This window comes from Lichenostomus cassidix, unplaced genomic scaffold (assembly GCF_008360975.1).
Source record: "Lichenostomus cassidix isolate B80296 unplaced genomic scaffold, HeHo_3.0 unassigened_scaffold_chr26, whole genome shotgun sequence".
In the NCBI taxonomy this organism is placed as follows: domain Eukaryota; kingdom Metazoa; phylum Chordata; class Aves; order Passeriformes; family Meliphagidae; genus Lichenostomus; species Lichenostomus cassidix.
In genome coordinates, this window is record NW_028147268.1 from 1,173,537 (window position 1) to 1,188,129 (window position 14,593).

Here is a 14,593-nt window from a genome sequence, read left to right on the forward strand (position 1 = left end):
CCTCTAAGAACCCCCCAAAAAAGCCCCTCAGCTCACTCTGATTTTGCTGTTCCCCCCAGCAGTGGGGTTGTCTCCCCCTCACTCCACAGGTGAGGCTTTACAGTGACTTTCAAAGTAAAATCAATGCAAATTCCACCAAATCCTTGCCCTAAAGGAAACCTGCTTGTTCAATCCTACATACCCAAAATCCCTGTGGAGTTCAAAGGGATGAATCCTGGCCAGAAAAGAAAGGAACACCACCAAAGAACCAAGCTACTGAGGGAAAATAGAGTGAGAAAAAGAATGTGATTTTCAAGTATTGCCTCAGAGCTGATTTATTCCTGATAAAAAACTAAACTTCACAATGATATGGACTTTTTCCATGCATTATTCTAGATGGCAGTGTAAATCAACTGAGAATGCAGTCAGTAAAGTTGTTATTGCCAGCTCTAAAAATCCCACGCTATGGAAAAGACTCAAAGAATTATTAATATTTCTATTCATATGTGCTGTGCTTGGGCAGGCACACGCAGGGAGGTTTTGAAAGTCAAAATAGAGCCATTGTGTGGGGGAAAATAGCCCCAAATTCCGGGGATGGAGATCAACCTGTGCTCCGTGATTGCTCTCCAGGGGGTTGTGCCATTTCCAATGGTGAGGAGCATCCCTTTCCCAGGGCTGGAGCTCCTGGTGGGAATTCCTGCCCAGCCCTGTCCCACAGAGCTCCCAGCACCATCCCAAGGAAAACAGGGCTGTTTCCACACCCCGAGGAGTGATTTGTGTGATGAAGGCAAATCCTCTTTGCGCTGCACCTGGGGATGTTTGGGGAGCAGATTGGGCAGAGTGAGGAGCTGCTCTGCTCTGTTCCTCCAGCAGAGCTGAGCCTGCTGGCATCGCTGGGATCCCCAGCTCCTCTGCATCCTCCCCGTGCTTCCTCCCTGCTCCCCACCTCGGGGCTCATCTCCTCCTCCTCCTCCTCCTCCTGGCAGAGCTCTAATCCCCGCAGACTCGGAGCTGAGCAGGAGCAGCCAACAGGAGTTGCTTTGTCTGGGCTGACTTGGGTAAGCAAAATATTCTTTCCTTGCGAGCCATTTGCTTTTCCCATTCACCTGCTCAGGATCCCTGCTCACCTGCTTTTCTTTAAAATGAATTTTAGCCTCTGACAGGCAAATACTGAAGGATTTCCTGTCTGTAGTATCCTCCAGCTCTCGTGTTATATTTAGCAATTTCATAGAAAGCTGTCTCTGGCATTTTACTTCTAAAGTATTTTAGGGAATCTAGGGTATTTGTAATGAAAATGGGGGTTTTTGCAAGTGTTCCCCCAAGTTGCTTTGGAATGGAAGGCTTTGGGGGGAATACAAGGGGTTTGACGTGGGTTTGTTTTTCATGGCGAGCTCGTGGTTTCAATTTCTTGTTCTTTTGTCCCTGAGCACAGAGCCTGCCCTGCCACTCCATTCATTCATCCATTCTCATGCAGATCTGCTTGCTTCGCTGTATTTTTTTTAAAAATCAGAGCCCTTTGAGTTTGTATTCTCCCTTTTTCCCTATAAACTTCTAATTCCAAAGGCAACCCCCTGCAAGCTGCATGTCTGCTCCCCCTGCCCAGGGAAGTTTGTCACGAGAGCATTAATCATGACTTACAATCATCCTGCTAATGCAGTGCATCCATTCAGAAGCAGGGTCTGCCTGCAGATGGATTCGTTGCTCTGGGATATGGAAGCAGAACAAATTTCCTCAGGAAATATTTCAGCAAGGTCATCCAAACATCCCTTGCACTCTGAGCAGTGTCAGGCAGGATCAGACAGAGCAGAGCAGCTTGTTGGCTCAGGCTGTAGAAGAGCCCAAAGATCAGACATTGATATCCAAACTGTTTATTATTTCATATCTAGAGTATAAACTCGACTGAAGCCCTGCATGTGCTGTGTTTGTTATGATGGGGAAGAGGGAAGCTCAGCAAATTAAAGCCATGTTATGCACTTCATTTGCAGCTCCAAAGGTCCTCACCTGCATTAGTTAATGAGCTTTTCAAACTCATTATGCAACCTGAGCACCCTGGTGTGCTTGCACTGCCCAGAGGTGAGCAGGGAGAAGGGCAGCACAGCCCTGCTTTGGGTCAGGGTTAAAATCAGGATCAGGATCAGCCCTGCTTTGGGTCAGGGTTAAAATCAGGATCAGGATCAGCCCTGCTTTGGGTCAGGGTTAAAATCCTGTGTTAAAATCCAGTTCCCCACTGGGTGCCTCTGTGTGTATCCACTGCCAGGGCTGGGATGTGTCCCCAGACACACCTGCAGGGACCAGGATGGAGCTGGCAGGACAAGGAGGGCAGGAGAGGGATGGGATCACAGACAGGACACATCCCAGGGCAGGAAACGCTGCCAGGCTGAGCACAAAATCTGTTTGCCCAACTTCTGCCATGGTTTAACTCCTGTGGAAGTTTCTCCAGCTGGGTGAGTCCGTCCAGAAACCCTGTTTGTGCAGTGGGCAAGGGGAGGGCACTGCACAGGGCACTGCACAGGGTGCCCAGAGAAGCTCTGGCTGCCCCTGGATCCCTGGAAGTGTTCCAGGCCAGGTTGGACAGGGCTTGGAGCAGCCTGGGACAGTGGAAGGTGTCTCTGCCATGGCAAGGGTGAGATGGGATGGATTTTGAGGTCCTTTAAATCCAAACCACTTTGGGATTCTGTGATTGTTGCACCAGAGCTTGAATAAATAACAAAGACAGGCAACAAAAATACCTCAAACATTGCATTCTCACCAAGAGCTGTGAAGTGCAACAGGTGACTTAACCACAAGGAGAGACAAAGGATGGGATCCAGCATGGGGGAAGTGGGGAACTGCTGATCACCTGAGCAGATATGGAATCACAGGATGGTTTGGCTTGGAAGGAACCTCAGAGACCATTCCCTTCCACCCCCCTGCCCTGTGCAGCTTTACATCTCAGGAACTCAAACATCCCATTGTTTTGCTCCCAAAACAGCAGCAATTTCCCCCCTTCCCTCACAGAGGAGCAAGGGGAGGCAGGAAAGGACTCACTGCTGATGGCACAGGAAATCTGAGACAGCAGGAAATGAGATCCACGTGTAGGGATGAGAGCTGCTCATCCAGCCTGTCCCCAGCTCCCAGTGCCACACAGGCAGCCAGTGACAGCAGCAGGGACTGTGAGAGCAGCAGATGATTCACAGGAGATTGCAGAAAACACGATATTACCTTCCTCCAGGAGCAAAACCCACTGTAAAACAAGGAAATGGTGAATCCACAAGGAATGAAACATCACAATACTGTGGGAATGGAGCTGAAATGAGCCAGAATTGGGCAAATTCAACCCTGGGGCTTGAATGGGCAATATTGCTAGAACTGAGTGTACAGCACTGCACTGTCACCATCCCCAGTGGGGATTGTCACATCTGCTCTGCCCTGAGTCCCTCTGTCCCTCTCAGGCTGCCCCACAGAGCTAATCCCCACCAGGATGTGCTTCAGCACAGGAGCCCAAAATGCCGCTTGTCCCCAGGGCCAGGCTGACCTACTTGGTTTTTTGTCTTTCTTCACCTCATTCTCTGGTTGACAGCACCCTGGGACAGAGATGGAGATTGTCAATTCTCCTGTCAATTCTCTCTGTCACTCAGCACCACACTGCCAGCCCAGCTCTGATATTTATTTGGAGAAAACTCACCTGCCATCCCCAGCTGAATGTCTCTGCCAGCAAATTCTCTTTTTGCCACATTCCAGATCTGTAGGTTTGGGATGGCTGCAAGGAAAACATCGTTTAGGGGCTCAGAATAATTGACAGAAATATTTCTACTGATTGATCAGCATTTTTGTGAGGGACTTTTGGCCTTCACTGATTTCAAACAGCAAGATAAGGCTGTTTGTCTGTATTTCTCTGAGTTACACAGGCATCAGAATCCAGGAGGTAAATAAAGGTCAAGTTCACGAGGCCTTTGGTGATTTTATAGACTGAAGCCTTCAACTGTTTACAATTGAGTCAATTCTGCTTCCAATAGCGTTAAATTAACCTTTAAAAATTGTGTCAAGGAGCTGAAAACCCTGCAAACGTGCTAATTAAGGAGATAAAGTAGGTTCAGGAGGAATCCAATATCTCAGCTGTCTCTCATGAAAAAAGACCTTTCAGCTTTTTCTCTGCCTTTTCCAAATGGATAAATAATATCCATGGAAGGTTTGCTTTGTCTTCTGAAGGTCCAGCTGAGTCCCACAGCCTTTGGGAGCTTTCCTGCTCCAGGAAGGGAGAAGTTCCACACTCCCAGGGATTTTCAACACTCCCAAGGATGATGTTCTACACTCCCAGGGATGTTCCCCCTGCCACTGCTGCCCAGAGTCACTGTTAGATCAATTTTCCCTTCATCTCCAGGTTCCTTTCTCACCTTCCAGTGTTCCTCCAGTCCTCAGAGCTGATCTCATTTCGAGTGCTGAGTGGTTTATAGAACATTTCCCACCTCCCAGCCCTTGGCCAGCTCTAATTCTGCTTCTGCCTGGGCAGCTCATGGCTTCCTGCAAACACAAACCATGTTGGTCACATCTCCTCCTCTTCCTCCTCCTCACAGCATTCCCTGCTTCCACTCTGGAGGAGATGGGGCGCAAGGAAGAGGATGACAGCAGCTCCTGGAAGAAGCAGACCAGCAACATCCGGAAAACCTTCATTTTCATGGAGGCGCTGGGATCGTGAGTACTGTGCTGCCCTCAGGGCTCTGCAGAGCTCCCCAAAGCTCCCCAGAGCTCCCCAGAGCTTCCCAGAGCTCCCTAGAACTCCCCAAAGCTCTCCAGGTCTCCCCAGAGCTCTTCAGGTCTCCCCAAAGCTCCCCAAAGCTCCCCAGAGCTCTCCAGAGCTCCCAAAGCTCCCCAAAGCTCCCCAGAGTTCCCAGAGCTCCCCAGAACTCCTCAAAGCTCTCCAGAACTCCCCTAAGCTCTCCAAATCTCCTCAGAGCTCCCCAAAGCTCCCCAGAGCTCCCTAGAACTCCCCAAAGCTCTCCAGAACTCCCCAGAGCTCCCCAGCCCCTCCTGGCCCTGGCCAATGTCCCAAGGCTGCCCCTGGGACAGGGAACAGGTGAGAGGTGCCCAGGGGTGCTGCTCTCTCCCCAGACAGCCCAAATCCCCTCTGCCCTTCCCTCCATCCCTCTGACCCCCTGCAGCCCTGGGGAAGAAGGTTTTCCTCCAGTCCTGTCTCCTGCTGCTGCTGCAAGGTCAGGGCATGGCGCAGGCAGAGGAATTACAATAACAAGTTGTATATTTAGCTCAGGAACCCTGACTCAGTCGGGGAATGAAACAAAAACAAGGATGTTGGAGTTGTACAATCCTTCCCCTGTGCGTTAACAGCTTAATTTGCCTATTCATGGGGATGAGACAACAAAACATTTCCAAGGTGGTGGAGGAGGAATTGAATTACCTCCACCAGCAACTTCTGTCATGGACAAATTTTCTGTGACTTCCAAGCCCACGACAAAGCTCCCAAAGAAGCAGCTACTCCAAATTCTGTGCCTTGTCAGCCTCAGAAATTAATAAATTACCAGCAGCTTTTGCTAAAGGAATGAGGTTAGAAAAAGCTTTGTTGTCTCCTAGCCCACTTGTTGATTGATCATTTTTAATAAAGGGCATAATTATTATAAACAGTTTGGGACAGGGATTTAGAACAGATGCCCCAGCAGCTGATCTGTAGGTTGTTCATTTCCTATTATTATTAACAAGGAAATGTTGAATTCACAAGGAATGAAACGTCACAATACTCTGGGAATGGAGCTGAAATGAGCCAGTGTTGGGCAAATTCAACCCTGGGGCTTGAATGGGCAATATTGCCAGAACTGAGTGCTTCAATAGCAAAATTTAGCATTAGAAATTGGGAATTTTTTTTCCACATGCATCGCTTCAGCTCCCTGAAGGATTGAAATGAAGATCTGGGACCTAAAACCTCCTCAAAACTTATAATTTCCCCAGGGTGCACAGCTCTGCCCATCCTCTCCCTGCCCTCAGCTCCCTGCAGGGCTTTGCAGACTTCCAGAAAGTTCCCTTTAATGTTTCCCAATTAAGGTGTTGCTGGTTTGATGAGGATTTAGTGAGGACTGGCCTGGCACAGTGTGCACTGTCACTGCCCTGAGCCATGTGCTCAGCTCCCCAGGACAAAGCTCTAACAGGATTGGGGCTTTGGGTGGGTTATCAATCCTATAAATACCTGCTCGGGGTGAGCCCTGGCCAGGGATGGACAGGCACTGTCCCTTTGTCACTGAGGGACACAGGGAGCAGAGAGGAGAGCAATCAGAGAATGAATTAAAATACGAACTGAGGTTGTTTGATTTGAGAGGTGCAGAATGCTGGGTGACACCAAACTGCAGCTCCCTCATGGGCTGTGCAGAAAGGACATTTTCTCCACAGAGAAAGCTGTGGGGTTTATTGGGGTTTATTTATATTGCATGACCTTGCCTGGAATATCCTAACTTTGGGGCTGCTGGAGGTCTAGAGTTCCACCTTCAGAATCCACTCAGAGTCAAGCTAGCACCACATGGCTTTCCCTTGCTGTTTCCCCTCTCTGCAAATCCCTCCCAGCTCCCATTTCCCACTGAAATACAATTTCTGCCCCTCCCTGCAGAGGTGCCTTCTCCGAGGTGTTCCTGGTGAAGCAGAAAAGCACTGGCAAGCTCTTTGCCCTGAAATGCATCAAGAAGTCTCCTCTCACCAGGGACAGCAGCTTGGAGAATGAAATAGCAGTGCTGAAAAAGTGAGTGTGGCAGTCCAAGGAGCACTCCTGATGTGGGGATTTTAAAATAAAGGGTCTGGTGGTGCCTGGAGCTCCTGAAGGAATGGGCAAGGGAAGGGAGAACAGTCCCAGAACACCCCAGTGAGCTTTTGCTGGGGATTAAAGCAAGGTGACTGTCAAGTTTTCCACTTCAGAAGCCACTTCTGCCCTGGCCAGGTTTCGTTTGTGACCCACATTTCCCTTTGCAGAATAAAGCACGAAAACATCGTGACTTTGGAAGATATTTATGAGAGCACAACCCACTTCTACCTGGTCATGCAGCTGTGAGTACCACAGAGCCACTTCTTTGGGCCACAGGGGCAGGACAGGGTGCTGGGTGGGATTTCAGCACCCACAGCCCCTCCCAGGGTCCATTCAAACACCTCAGTGCTGAGTTTGGAACCAACCTGGACACTCCTGGTGCTGCCTCGGCCCATCCTGTTTTAACAGCAACTTTCCAAACCATGATTTGGATCTATTTATGCAAATGAATTCCTCGCAGTTTGGCAGGGCAGAGACAGAAGTATTTCTAATTAAAGCTGTGCCACGCAGGGTTTCTAGAAATGGAATGGGCACCATGTCAGCAGCAGAGAAAGTGCTCTGAGCACCCGACTGCTGCTGCTTAACTGCAGATCTAGTCAAGGAGCAAAACCCTAAATCCACTCCTGCAGTGGAGCCTGAGGCAGGGCTGGACAGCTGCACCTCAGTCCTACCAGGATTTGCCTCACCCAAATTCCCCAGGTTCAGCAGCAATCCTCACTGGCAGCCTGAAACTGCCCCAGGAGCCTCCCAAGAGCTGCTGCCCAGGGAATGGTTCTGCTGCAGAAGCACCAAAACTCAGCTGACCTAACACCAAAGCACCACGAGCTCTGCTCACAGTTTTTGCAGTCCCTTTCTGTCTAAGCTGCCCTTTCTGCAGGGTGTCTGGGGGAGAGCTGTTTGACAGGATCCTGGAACGGGGTGTTTACACGGAGAAAGACGCCAGCCTGGTGATCCACCAGGTGCTGACAGCCGTGAAATACCTCCATGAAAATGGCATTGTGCACAGGGACCTCAAGGTGAGCTCTGTCCCTGTCCCTGTCCCCAGGGAGCTGGCAGCCTCACCTGCTCTCTCCTGCCATTTCCCTCCCACCAATTCCACCCCCTGACCAGCTCTCCGTGTTCACAGCCTGAGAACCTCCTGTACCTGACCCCCGAGGAGAACTCCAAGATCATGATCACGGATTTCGGCTTGTCGAAGATGGAGCAGAACGGGATCATGTCCACAGCCTGTGGGACTCCAGGATATGTGGGTGAGCCAGGGCTCAGGAGTGGGTTTGTGATGGTGGAACTCCTGGGAAAAAGGTTGTGCACATACAGGGCATTGCCTGAAAAAGGGGAAAATACATCAGTATATTGCTGACAGCGTGCTGCTTACAGAGGCACTGCACAGACCTGTGAATGTGACTGAAAAATATCAATAGTTTAAAAATGCAAAGAAAAGGGCAATTTTAAGAGCAATACATTTATCGAAAAAAATATAAAAATTATTTTAATGCAATGGGATTTTGCTTAATTCCCACCAGACTGCATTGGCTGGATGCAGCTCACTGGTTAAACCTCAGAACACAGGCAGAGATTATCTGTGGTTCTTTCTATTTAATGGCATAAAATAGATCCAAAACCCACAGACCAATTCAGCAGGAAAACGGGGCTGTTCTGGCTGAAACAGAAAACTCAGAAACAGAAAACCTGCTTTCCCCAGTGCTGGATGATTGATGATTGATTATTGCTCACACCTCCCCTGTGGTTTCTCTGTCCTGCAGCCCCCGAGGTCCTGGCCCAGAAGCCTTACAGCAAAGCCGTGGACTGCTGGTCCATCGGGGTCATCACCTACATCCTGTGAGTACAGCAGCACATCCCAGGGGGGTTCCTGTGAATCCCCACTGCCCCAGGCTCTGCACAGGGGCAGCAGCAATGCCAGACCTCCCATTTTTCCATGGAGCACAGCACTGAGTTCCTCCTAAACACAGGAATTCAAGGGATGTGGGGAATCAAGCACAGGAGCAGAGATGAAAGGAATCACATTTGCTCTATTCTGTGCCTCATCCTATGCTTTGTTTTTTCCCAGTTGCCCACAAATGCCATTCCATCTTCTTGGGTACTTTTTGTTTCATTTCCTCCCACACTGCTCAGCTCAGTACCAGCTGTGCCTTTGTCTTCTCACTGCTGCAGTGAAGTTTTTAACTCTTTTCTGCAGCTTTACTGGCACACTGAGCAGGAGGGACAGAGGGGTGGGCAGAGCAGCTCCTGTGGCACTCCTGTCCCTCCATGGCTGTGGAGGAGCCTGGGCTCATTTTTTGGTGGCACTGAAGGACCCCTGGCCCTGCGCTCTGTTCCAGGCTCTGTGGGTATCCTCCTTTCTATGAAGAAACTGAATCCAAACTCTTTGAAAAGATCAAGGAAGGCTACTATGAATTTGAGTCTCCGTTCTGGGACGATATCTCCGAGTCAGGTAAAGCTCTGGCGTTGGGAAGCTTCACACTCCCTCCCACAGGCTCAAAATCCCAAAATGTTAATGTAAACCTGATTTTAACAAATGATTGCTGAGCTCTGAGGGGGCTTAGATTTCCATTGGAAGTGTCCAAGGCCAGGCTGGACAGGGCTTGGGGCAGTCTGGGACAGTGGAGGTGTCTCTGCCCATGGCAGGGGTGGCACTGGATGAGCTTTATTGTCCCTTCCAACCCAAACCATTCTGGGATTCTGTAAGAAAGGAAACTCCAGGGTTCTTTCCCCTTTTTTTCCTATATCCTGTCAGCCACCCCTTCAGCAGCCCAACCTGCTCGTGGAGCTGACTGCAGGCAGCATCCTTACAGCTTATTTCAACATCAATCCTTTATACCAGCAAACAAAACTAGCAGGGGGTGTGCTGGGGTTTAATAACAAACATCTCAATCCTTCCTGCAAGAAAAACAAAGGGGAAAAAAGGGAAGGGATGTAAGAGCTCTTCAGGGCAACTTCTAAATCTGCTCAGTTTGCACTTCATGGTTCTTAGAATTATTTTTTAGGTGAATAATTCAACTCCAATTCACACAATCTGAGTGAGGTTTGGTACATCCCCAGTGGATATTTGTTCATCTGGAGCTCTTCACTGCAAGAATCTCCCTTTATTGGAATAATCACAGAATCATGAAAGTTGGAAAAAACCCTCCAAGATCAAGTCCAACCTGTCACTGAACCCCACCACCTCACCAAGTGCCACCTACTCATTTTTTGAGCACTTCCAGGGATGGTGACTCCACCCCTGCCCTGGGCAGCTCCTTCCAATGCCTGACCACTCTTCCAGTGAAGGAATTTTCCCCAATATCCAACCTAAACCTCCTCAGGAAGGAGGGAAAAAATAACCTTTTTTCTCTGTTTTTTTCCCCCTTCCCAAACAGCCAAGGATTTCATCCGACATTTACTGGAGAAGAACCCAAGCGCCAGGTTCACCTGCGAGGAAGCTCTGCGGCACCCCTGGTGAGGGTTGGGGTGGCCAGGGGGATTCTGCAGCCCCCACGGCTCACTCCCTGTGCTCTGGGGGATCTGTGGGATCAGGGAACAGCAGTGTCCCCACTCTGTGTCCCCCACCGTGTCCCCCACCCCGTCACTAACGTCACCACCTCCCCCGCACACCCGGGTGGCTCCTTCTTGTGTGCAAAGAAAGCAAAGGATGAATAATTAAAGATGCAATTTGTGCATATTTGCCTCCACAAACACAGGCAGAGAAGAAATCCCACCCCGAGCTTTCCCAGGCTTTGAAGTGTGTGTTTGTGTTACATTTTGTTGCTGTTTTTCCTTTGGGTTTAATTATTGCTGATTGAACGTACAAAGCAGTTCAGTGCTTCCAGAATGTGGAATGCCTTACAAATGCCATCTGCCTACGAGCCCATTTTCTTCTCTTCCCATCTGCAGGATTAATGGAAATACAGCCCTTCACCGTGACATCTACCCATCTGTCAGCGCTCAGATCCAGAAAAACTTTGCAAAGAGCAAATGGAGGGTAAGTGGCTGCTGTGGGGAGCCCAGAGCCATTTCACCAGCAAACACCAGTTGCTGTCAGCCAGCAGTGAGCAGAGCTTCAGCTCCCAAAGCTGGGATGCTCCCAGCTGGGATTGCCCACAGTTACTGTTTGTAGGGTGTCTGCAGCAATATTCCCTGCTGCAGAGGGAGATTCACCCCAAACCCTGAGCTCCAGGCACCTCACCAGAGAGCAGAGGGCAGTTGGTAACTCCCAGCTCTTCCCCTGGTTTCCTCGGGTGGAAGCAGCTGTAAAGTCCAAAAGTATCAGCAGCTTGCACTCGATGGCAAAGGTGGTGTTTGTGGCAGGAATGTGCACACCCCAAACGGTCAGTCAGTGCCAGCAGCGCTGTGCCTGTTGTCACCTGGAGGGGACAGCACATCCTGGCATCACCAGGAGCTCACCAGGACTTTTGTCTCCTTCCCCAGCAAGCCTTCAACGCCGCGGCTGTCGTGCACCACATGAGGAAGCTGCACATGAGTGGCCATGGGGCAGCTGAGAGCTCTGTCCCTGTCCCAGACCCCCCTGAGCCCCCCAGGCCAGGCAGCCCCACGGGGACCTCCCTGCCAGCAGTGCCAAGCGATGACAATGACACAGTGCAGGGACAGCCAGAGCCACCCAGCCAGCCCGAGCAGGACACGGAAACAAGGGAGGAACAGCCAAGGACCCCTGAGGAGGGAGCTGTGCCTGGGGACAGCAGCCTGGCCCTGCCTGGGGACAGCAGCATGGCCCTGCCTGGGGACAGCAGCATGGCTCTGCCGGACAACCACAGCCCTCCAGGCAGGAGCTCCTGTGGCTGCAGCCCCTCCTGTGTGACCCATGAGAAGACAAAGCCATCCTTCTGCTCTGAGCCAACGCTGCTCAAAAAGACTTCAAAATCCCAGTAGGTATCCAGGTCATTTCCATTAACTTCCAACCAACTGCAGGGGAATGACCCTGTCTGGAGGGAGATCCTGGCACAGGAGCTGTTGCCACAGGCAGGGAGAAAGGGAGGAATGAGCCAATGCTCTGGCTGGCTGGAAGTTGTGCCCAGTCTGGGTGGCACAGCCCCCCATGGCCAGAGCACTTGGTTTTCCCAAAAAGTTCCCAGTGGCTAAAGCTGCTGGTGCTGAGGGAGCAGACCCAGCTCTGCTTTGCTCTCACTGATGGTCTGTAGGTTAGCAACACAATTCCCCTGCAGGATGAGTGTAAATAATTGCTGTTTCTCTTCTTTCTGCTCTGTTCCACCCATTCCCAAGCAGTCATTTCAAGTCAGAGGTTCTCGTTCCGATGAAAACCAGTAAACACTCATCTCACTGCGGCACTGGGCAAACTGGAGTTTGTTTGGTGATGTGATGGAGGCAGCCACTGCTCAGAGGTGAGTGCTGTGCAATCCAATCACCAGCTGCTTTAATTAATCCAATTAGGGCTGGCAAAAGGGAAAGGCACAAACAGCACGGTGATTGTACATGAAATAAATGAACGCAGGGTTTTTACACCAGAAAAAGCTTTTCACTAAACCACCTCTCAAGCAATGACTCATCTCTCAGCTTCCATCAAGGCCAGGCCAGGCACTCTGAATCCAACTTTTACATCACAACAAGCTTGCCCAGGAACGTGAGAGAGGAAGCCAACCAGGGGTTTGTCATACCAAATTCTACAATTATTTCAAGCTATTCACTGGGAAAAACACTGATCCCAACATTTCCCTCAGCTGGGATTAGGGCTGTCCAGCTGGGTCTCAGCTGTGACCATGAGCCAAGGGCTGACAGGAGCTGCAGATCCAGAGCTCAGGACAGACAGGATTTCTCTCTCTCACATTTGGCCGAGGCAGGTTTAAATGTCTTTGTGAGCAGAGCATGGAGATGCTCCTTTTGTAAAGCAGAGTAAAATAATGCAAATTTCATCCTGTTTGGCCACAGCTTGGCTCACTCCTGTGATCGTTTGCAGCACTTTGTGTGTGAGCAGCGAGCCGTTAGCTGTTAGATCTTGCTCTAAGGAATGTCCCCAAGGTGAGCTCCTGCTGGCTGAGCTCTCCTCAAAAGCGACATCAAGTGAGCTCCCTCCTCTCATGTCTTGTGCCAGTCCGTGCTGATGAGGTTGTTTGAACAGGACTGCGACGCTCAGAGGATGAACAGCAGAGACAAACGCGAGTTAGATCCACTGCAGACTCCAAAAGGGCCAATTCCAGCTATCAGGGCTGTGGCAGCCCTTTGTAAGGAGCTCCCAAAGGGATCTGAGCTGTCCCTCGCCCCTCTGCTGCTCATTAGCAGCTCGTTCTGCAGGCAGCAGCGCAGCGAAACAAAGTGCAGTCCTCACCTGGAATTCTCTCTCTTGCAGAACCAGAAGGGCTCTTTTTTCTGCCCCAGAGCCAGACGCTGCCAGGTGAGCAGGAAAGGAGCTGTGCCCCAGCAGCTCTGGGGGAGCAGTGACCAGCTGGGCACAGGGGCACAGCAGTGCCAGGAACCATCACTGCAGGACCTGGGCTGATTCTGGATCATTACAGCTAGGAAGAGGCACGGGAAGGGCAGAGGCTCCTGCTAGCACATCAGTGTACATTATCCATAGCATCACCAGTGCTCCACGCTTGTTTTCTGTGTCCTGTTTAGCTGTCGATGCACAGATGCACTGCACAACACCAACCCTACACACCAAAGCCATGCAGAGCTTCACTCCGTGGCAGCTCAGTTGTTTTTACAATCCTCATCCTCTCCACTCACTCCTCGGGGTTGGCACTCTGCAGTTCAGCTGCTCAGCTCTCACTGCAGCTGCACCACGAGGGAGAAACTGCTAGAAACCTCCCTGTGTGTGACAGTAACACAGCAAGGTCTGAGTTCTGCTTCCAAGTCTGTGATTGCACAATGAATCCTCGCTTAATAAAGCTGAGTTTTGTTTTGTAAAAGGGCCTCTTGGTTATTCGTGGAGATCTGATGTGGAAATGGTCTGTTAAGTCCCTCCTAAAGCTCTCCCTGTGCATCCCAGACCTTCTCCTGCTGGTGTTTTCTGGCAAAATATTCCGTGGTAAATAAGCAGATTGTGGCAGGAAATCAAAGAAGACATCTGACTTCACCTTCGACTACGAGCCTGTGTTTCTCTAATTTGAATAAATATAGGTATGTTGTACAGAGGGAAATTAAATTCTCCACTTCTCTGATCTGGTTATTTGAAGAAAGATCTCAGAGGGAAGTACTGAAGCCATGGCACGTTTGAAGAATTAACTGCAGCATAGATAAAAAGCATTAAAAGACCCCACAGGAGGGCTTTAATTTGAACAGTGAAATTCAGCTTAAAGAGCTTGAATTGGCTAAAGGAAGAAAAAAATAATTTCCTGGTTTATAAAGCCCTCTGGGAATAAAAACCTGGGGATGTTTTTATTTGCCATGGGAGCCTGATGTCTCTCCCCTTTTCTCCTCCAACCACTGGGCACATTTGGCCAGTCCAACCCACTCTGTGGGGTTGCTCCTTTGGTTCAGCACAGCTTTTTCCAAAGGTACAGAAAATTAACTTGCTAAAAATGGGGATATTGGGCACAGGAGAACTCCAGCTGGAAAATGGGAATGAATGCACCAGTCAGTGTCTGCAGGGGAGGCAGAGATGCCCTGGAGCTCCTCAGGAGCAGCTCTCATAGTAGGCAACTTTCCTCTTGATGGTGTCACGGATTCTTCCCACCTTCTCCTCCAGCCCCGACAGCCTGGACAGCCTGGACATCAGAGCCTTGTTGCCTTCCTGAATTTCTGACTCCAGAGCTGAGGAGAGAGGGCAGGGAAGGTGGTGGGGTTGGGCTGAGCCTCCTCTCCCTGCTGCACAGCTCTGACAGGCAAGAGAACCAACATCCTGCACTCCCTCTCCTCCCTCCCAAAACA

The 14,593-nt window shown here is 50.3% G+C and overlaps 2 protein-coding genes across 9 annotated transcripts in view; one reads left to right on the plus strand and one right to left on the minus strand.

Moving 5' to 3' along the window:
* Positions 1-731: 731 nt before the first annotated feature.
* CAMK1G (calcium/calmodulin dependent protein kinase IG) lies at positions 732-13,632 on the plus strand. 3 transcript variants are annotated; one of them, XM_085044269.1, is made up of 13 exons: positions 733-1,037; positions 4,533-4,650; positions 6,566-6,694; positions 6,922-6,996; positions 7,632-7,770; positions 7,881-8,004; positions 8,518-8,593; positions 9,094-9,206; positions 10,132-10,210; positions 10,646-10,733; positions 11,180-11,634; positions 11,990-12,108; positions 13,071-13,632. In XM_085044269.1, the coding sequence occupies exons 2-12, from the start codon at positions 4,559-4,561 to the stop codon at positions 12,084-12,086; spliced, it is 1,467 nt and encodes a 488-aa protein (XP_084900395.1). In that variant the 5' UTR covers positions 733-1,037; positions 4,533-4,558; the 3' UTR covers positions 12,087-12,108; positions 13,071-13,632. The 3 variants fall into 3 exon arrangements, with proteins under 3 accessions (XP_084900396.1, XP_084900395.1, XP_084900397.1); XM_085044271.1 differs by having other exon boundaries at positions 735-1,037; positions 11,993-12,108; XM_085044270.1 differs by having other exon boundaries at positions 732-1,037; positions 11,990-13,632.
* Positions 13,633-13,960: 328 nt separating this feature from the next.
* Positions 13,961-14,593, minus strand: part of LAMB3 (laminin subunit beta 3) — a 39,268-nt gene continuing 38,635 nt past the window's right edge. For all 6 annotated transcript variants that reach the window (XM_085044264.1, XM_085044261.1, XM_085044260.1 and 3 more), the window contains one exon: positions 13,961-14,476. In XM_085044264.1, the coding sequence (XP_084900390.1) occupies positions 14,340-14,476 (137 nt within the window). In that variant the 3' untranslated portion in view covers positions 13,961-14,339. The remainder of the gene's footprint in view (positions 14,477-14,593) is intronic.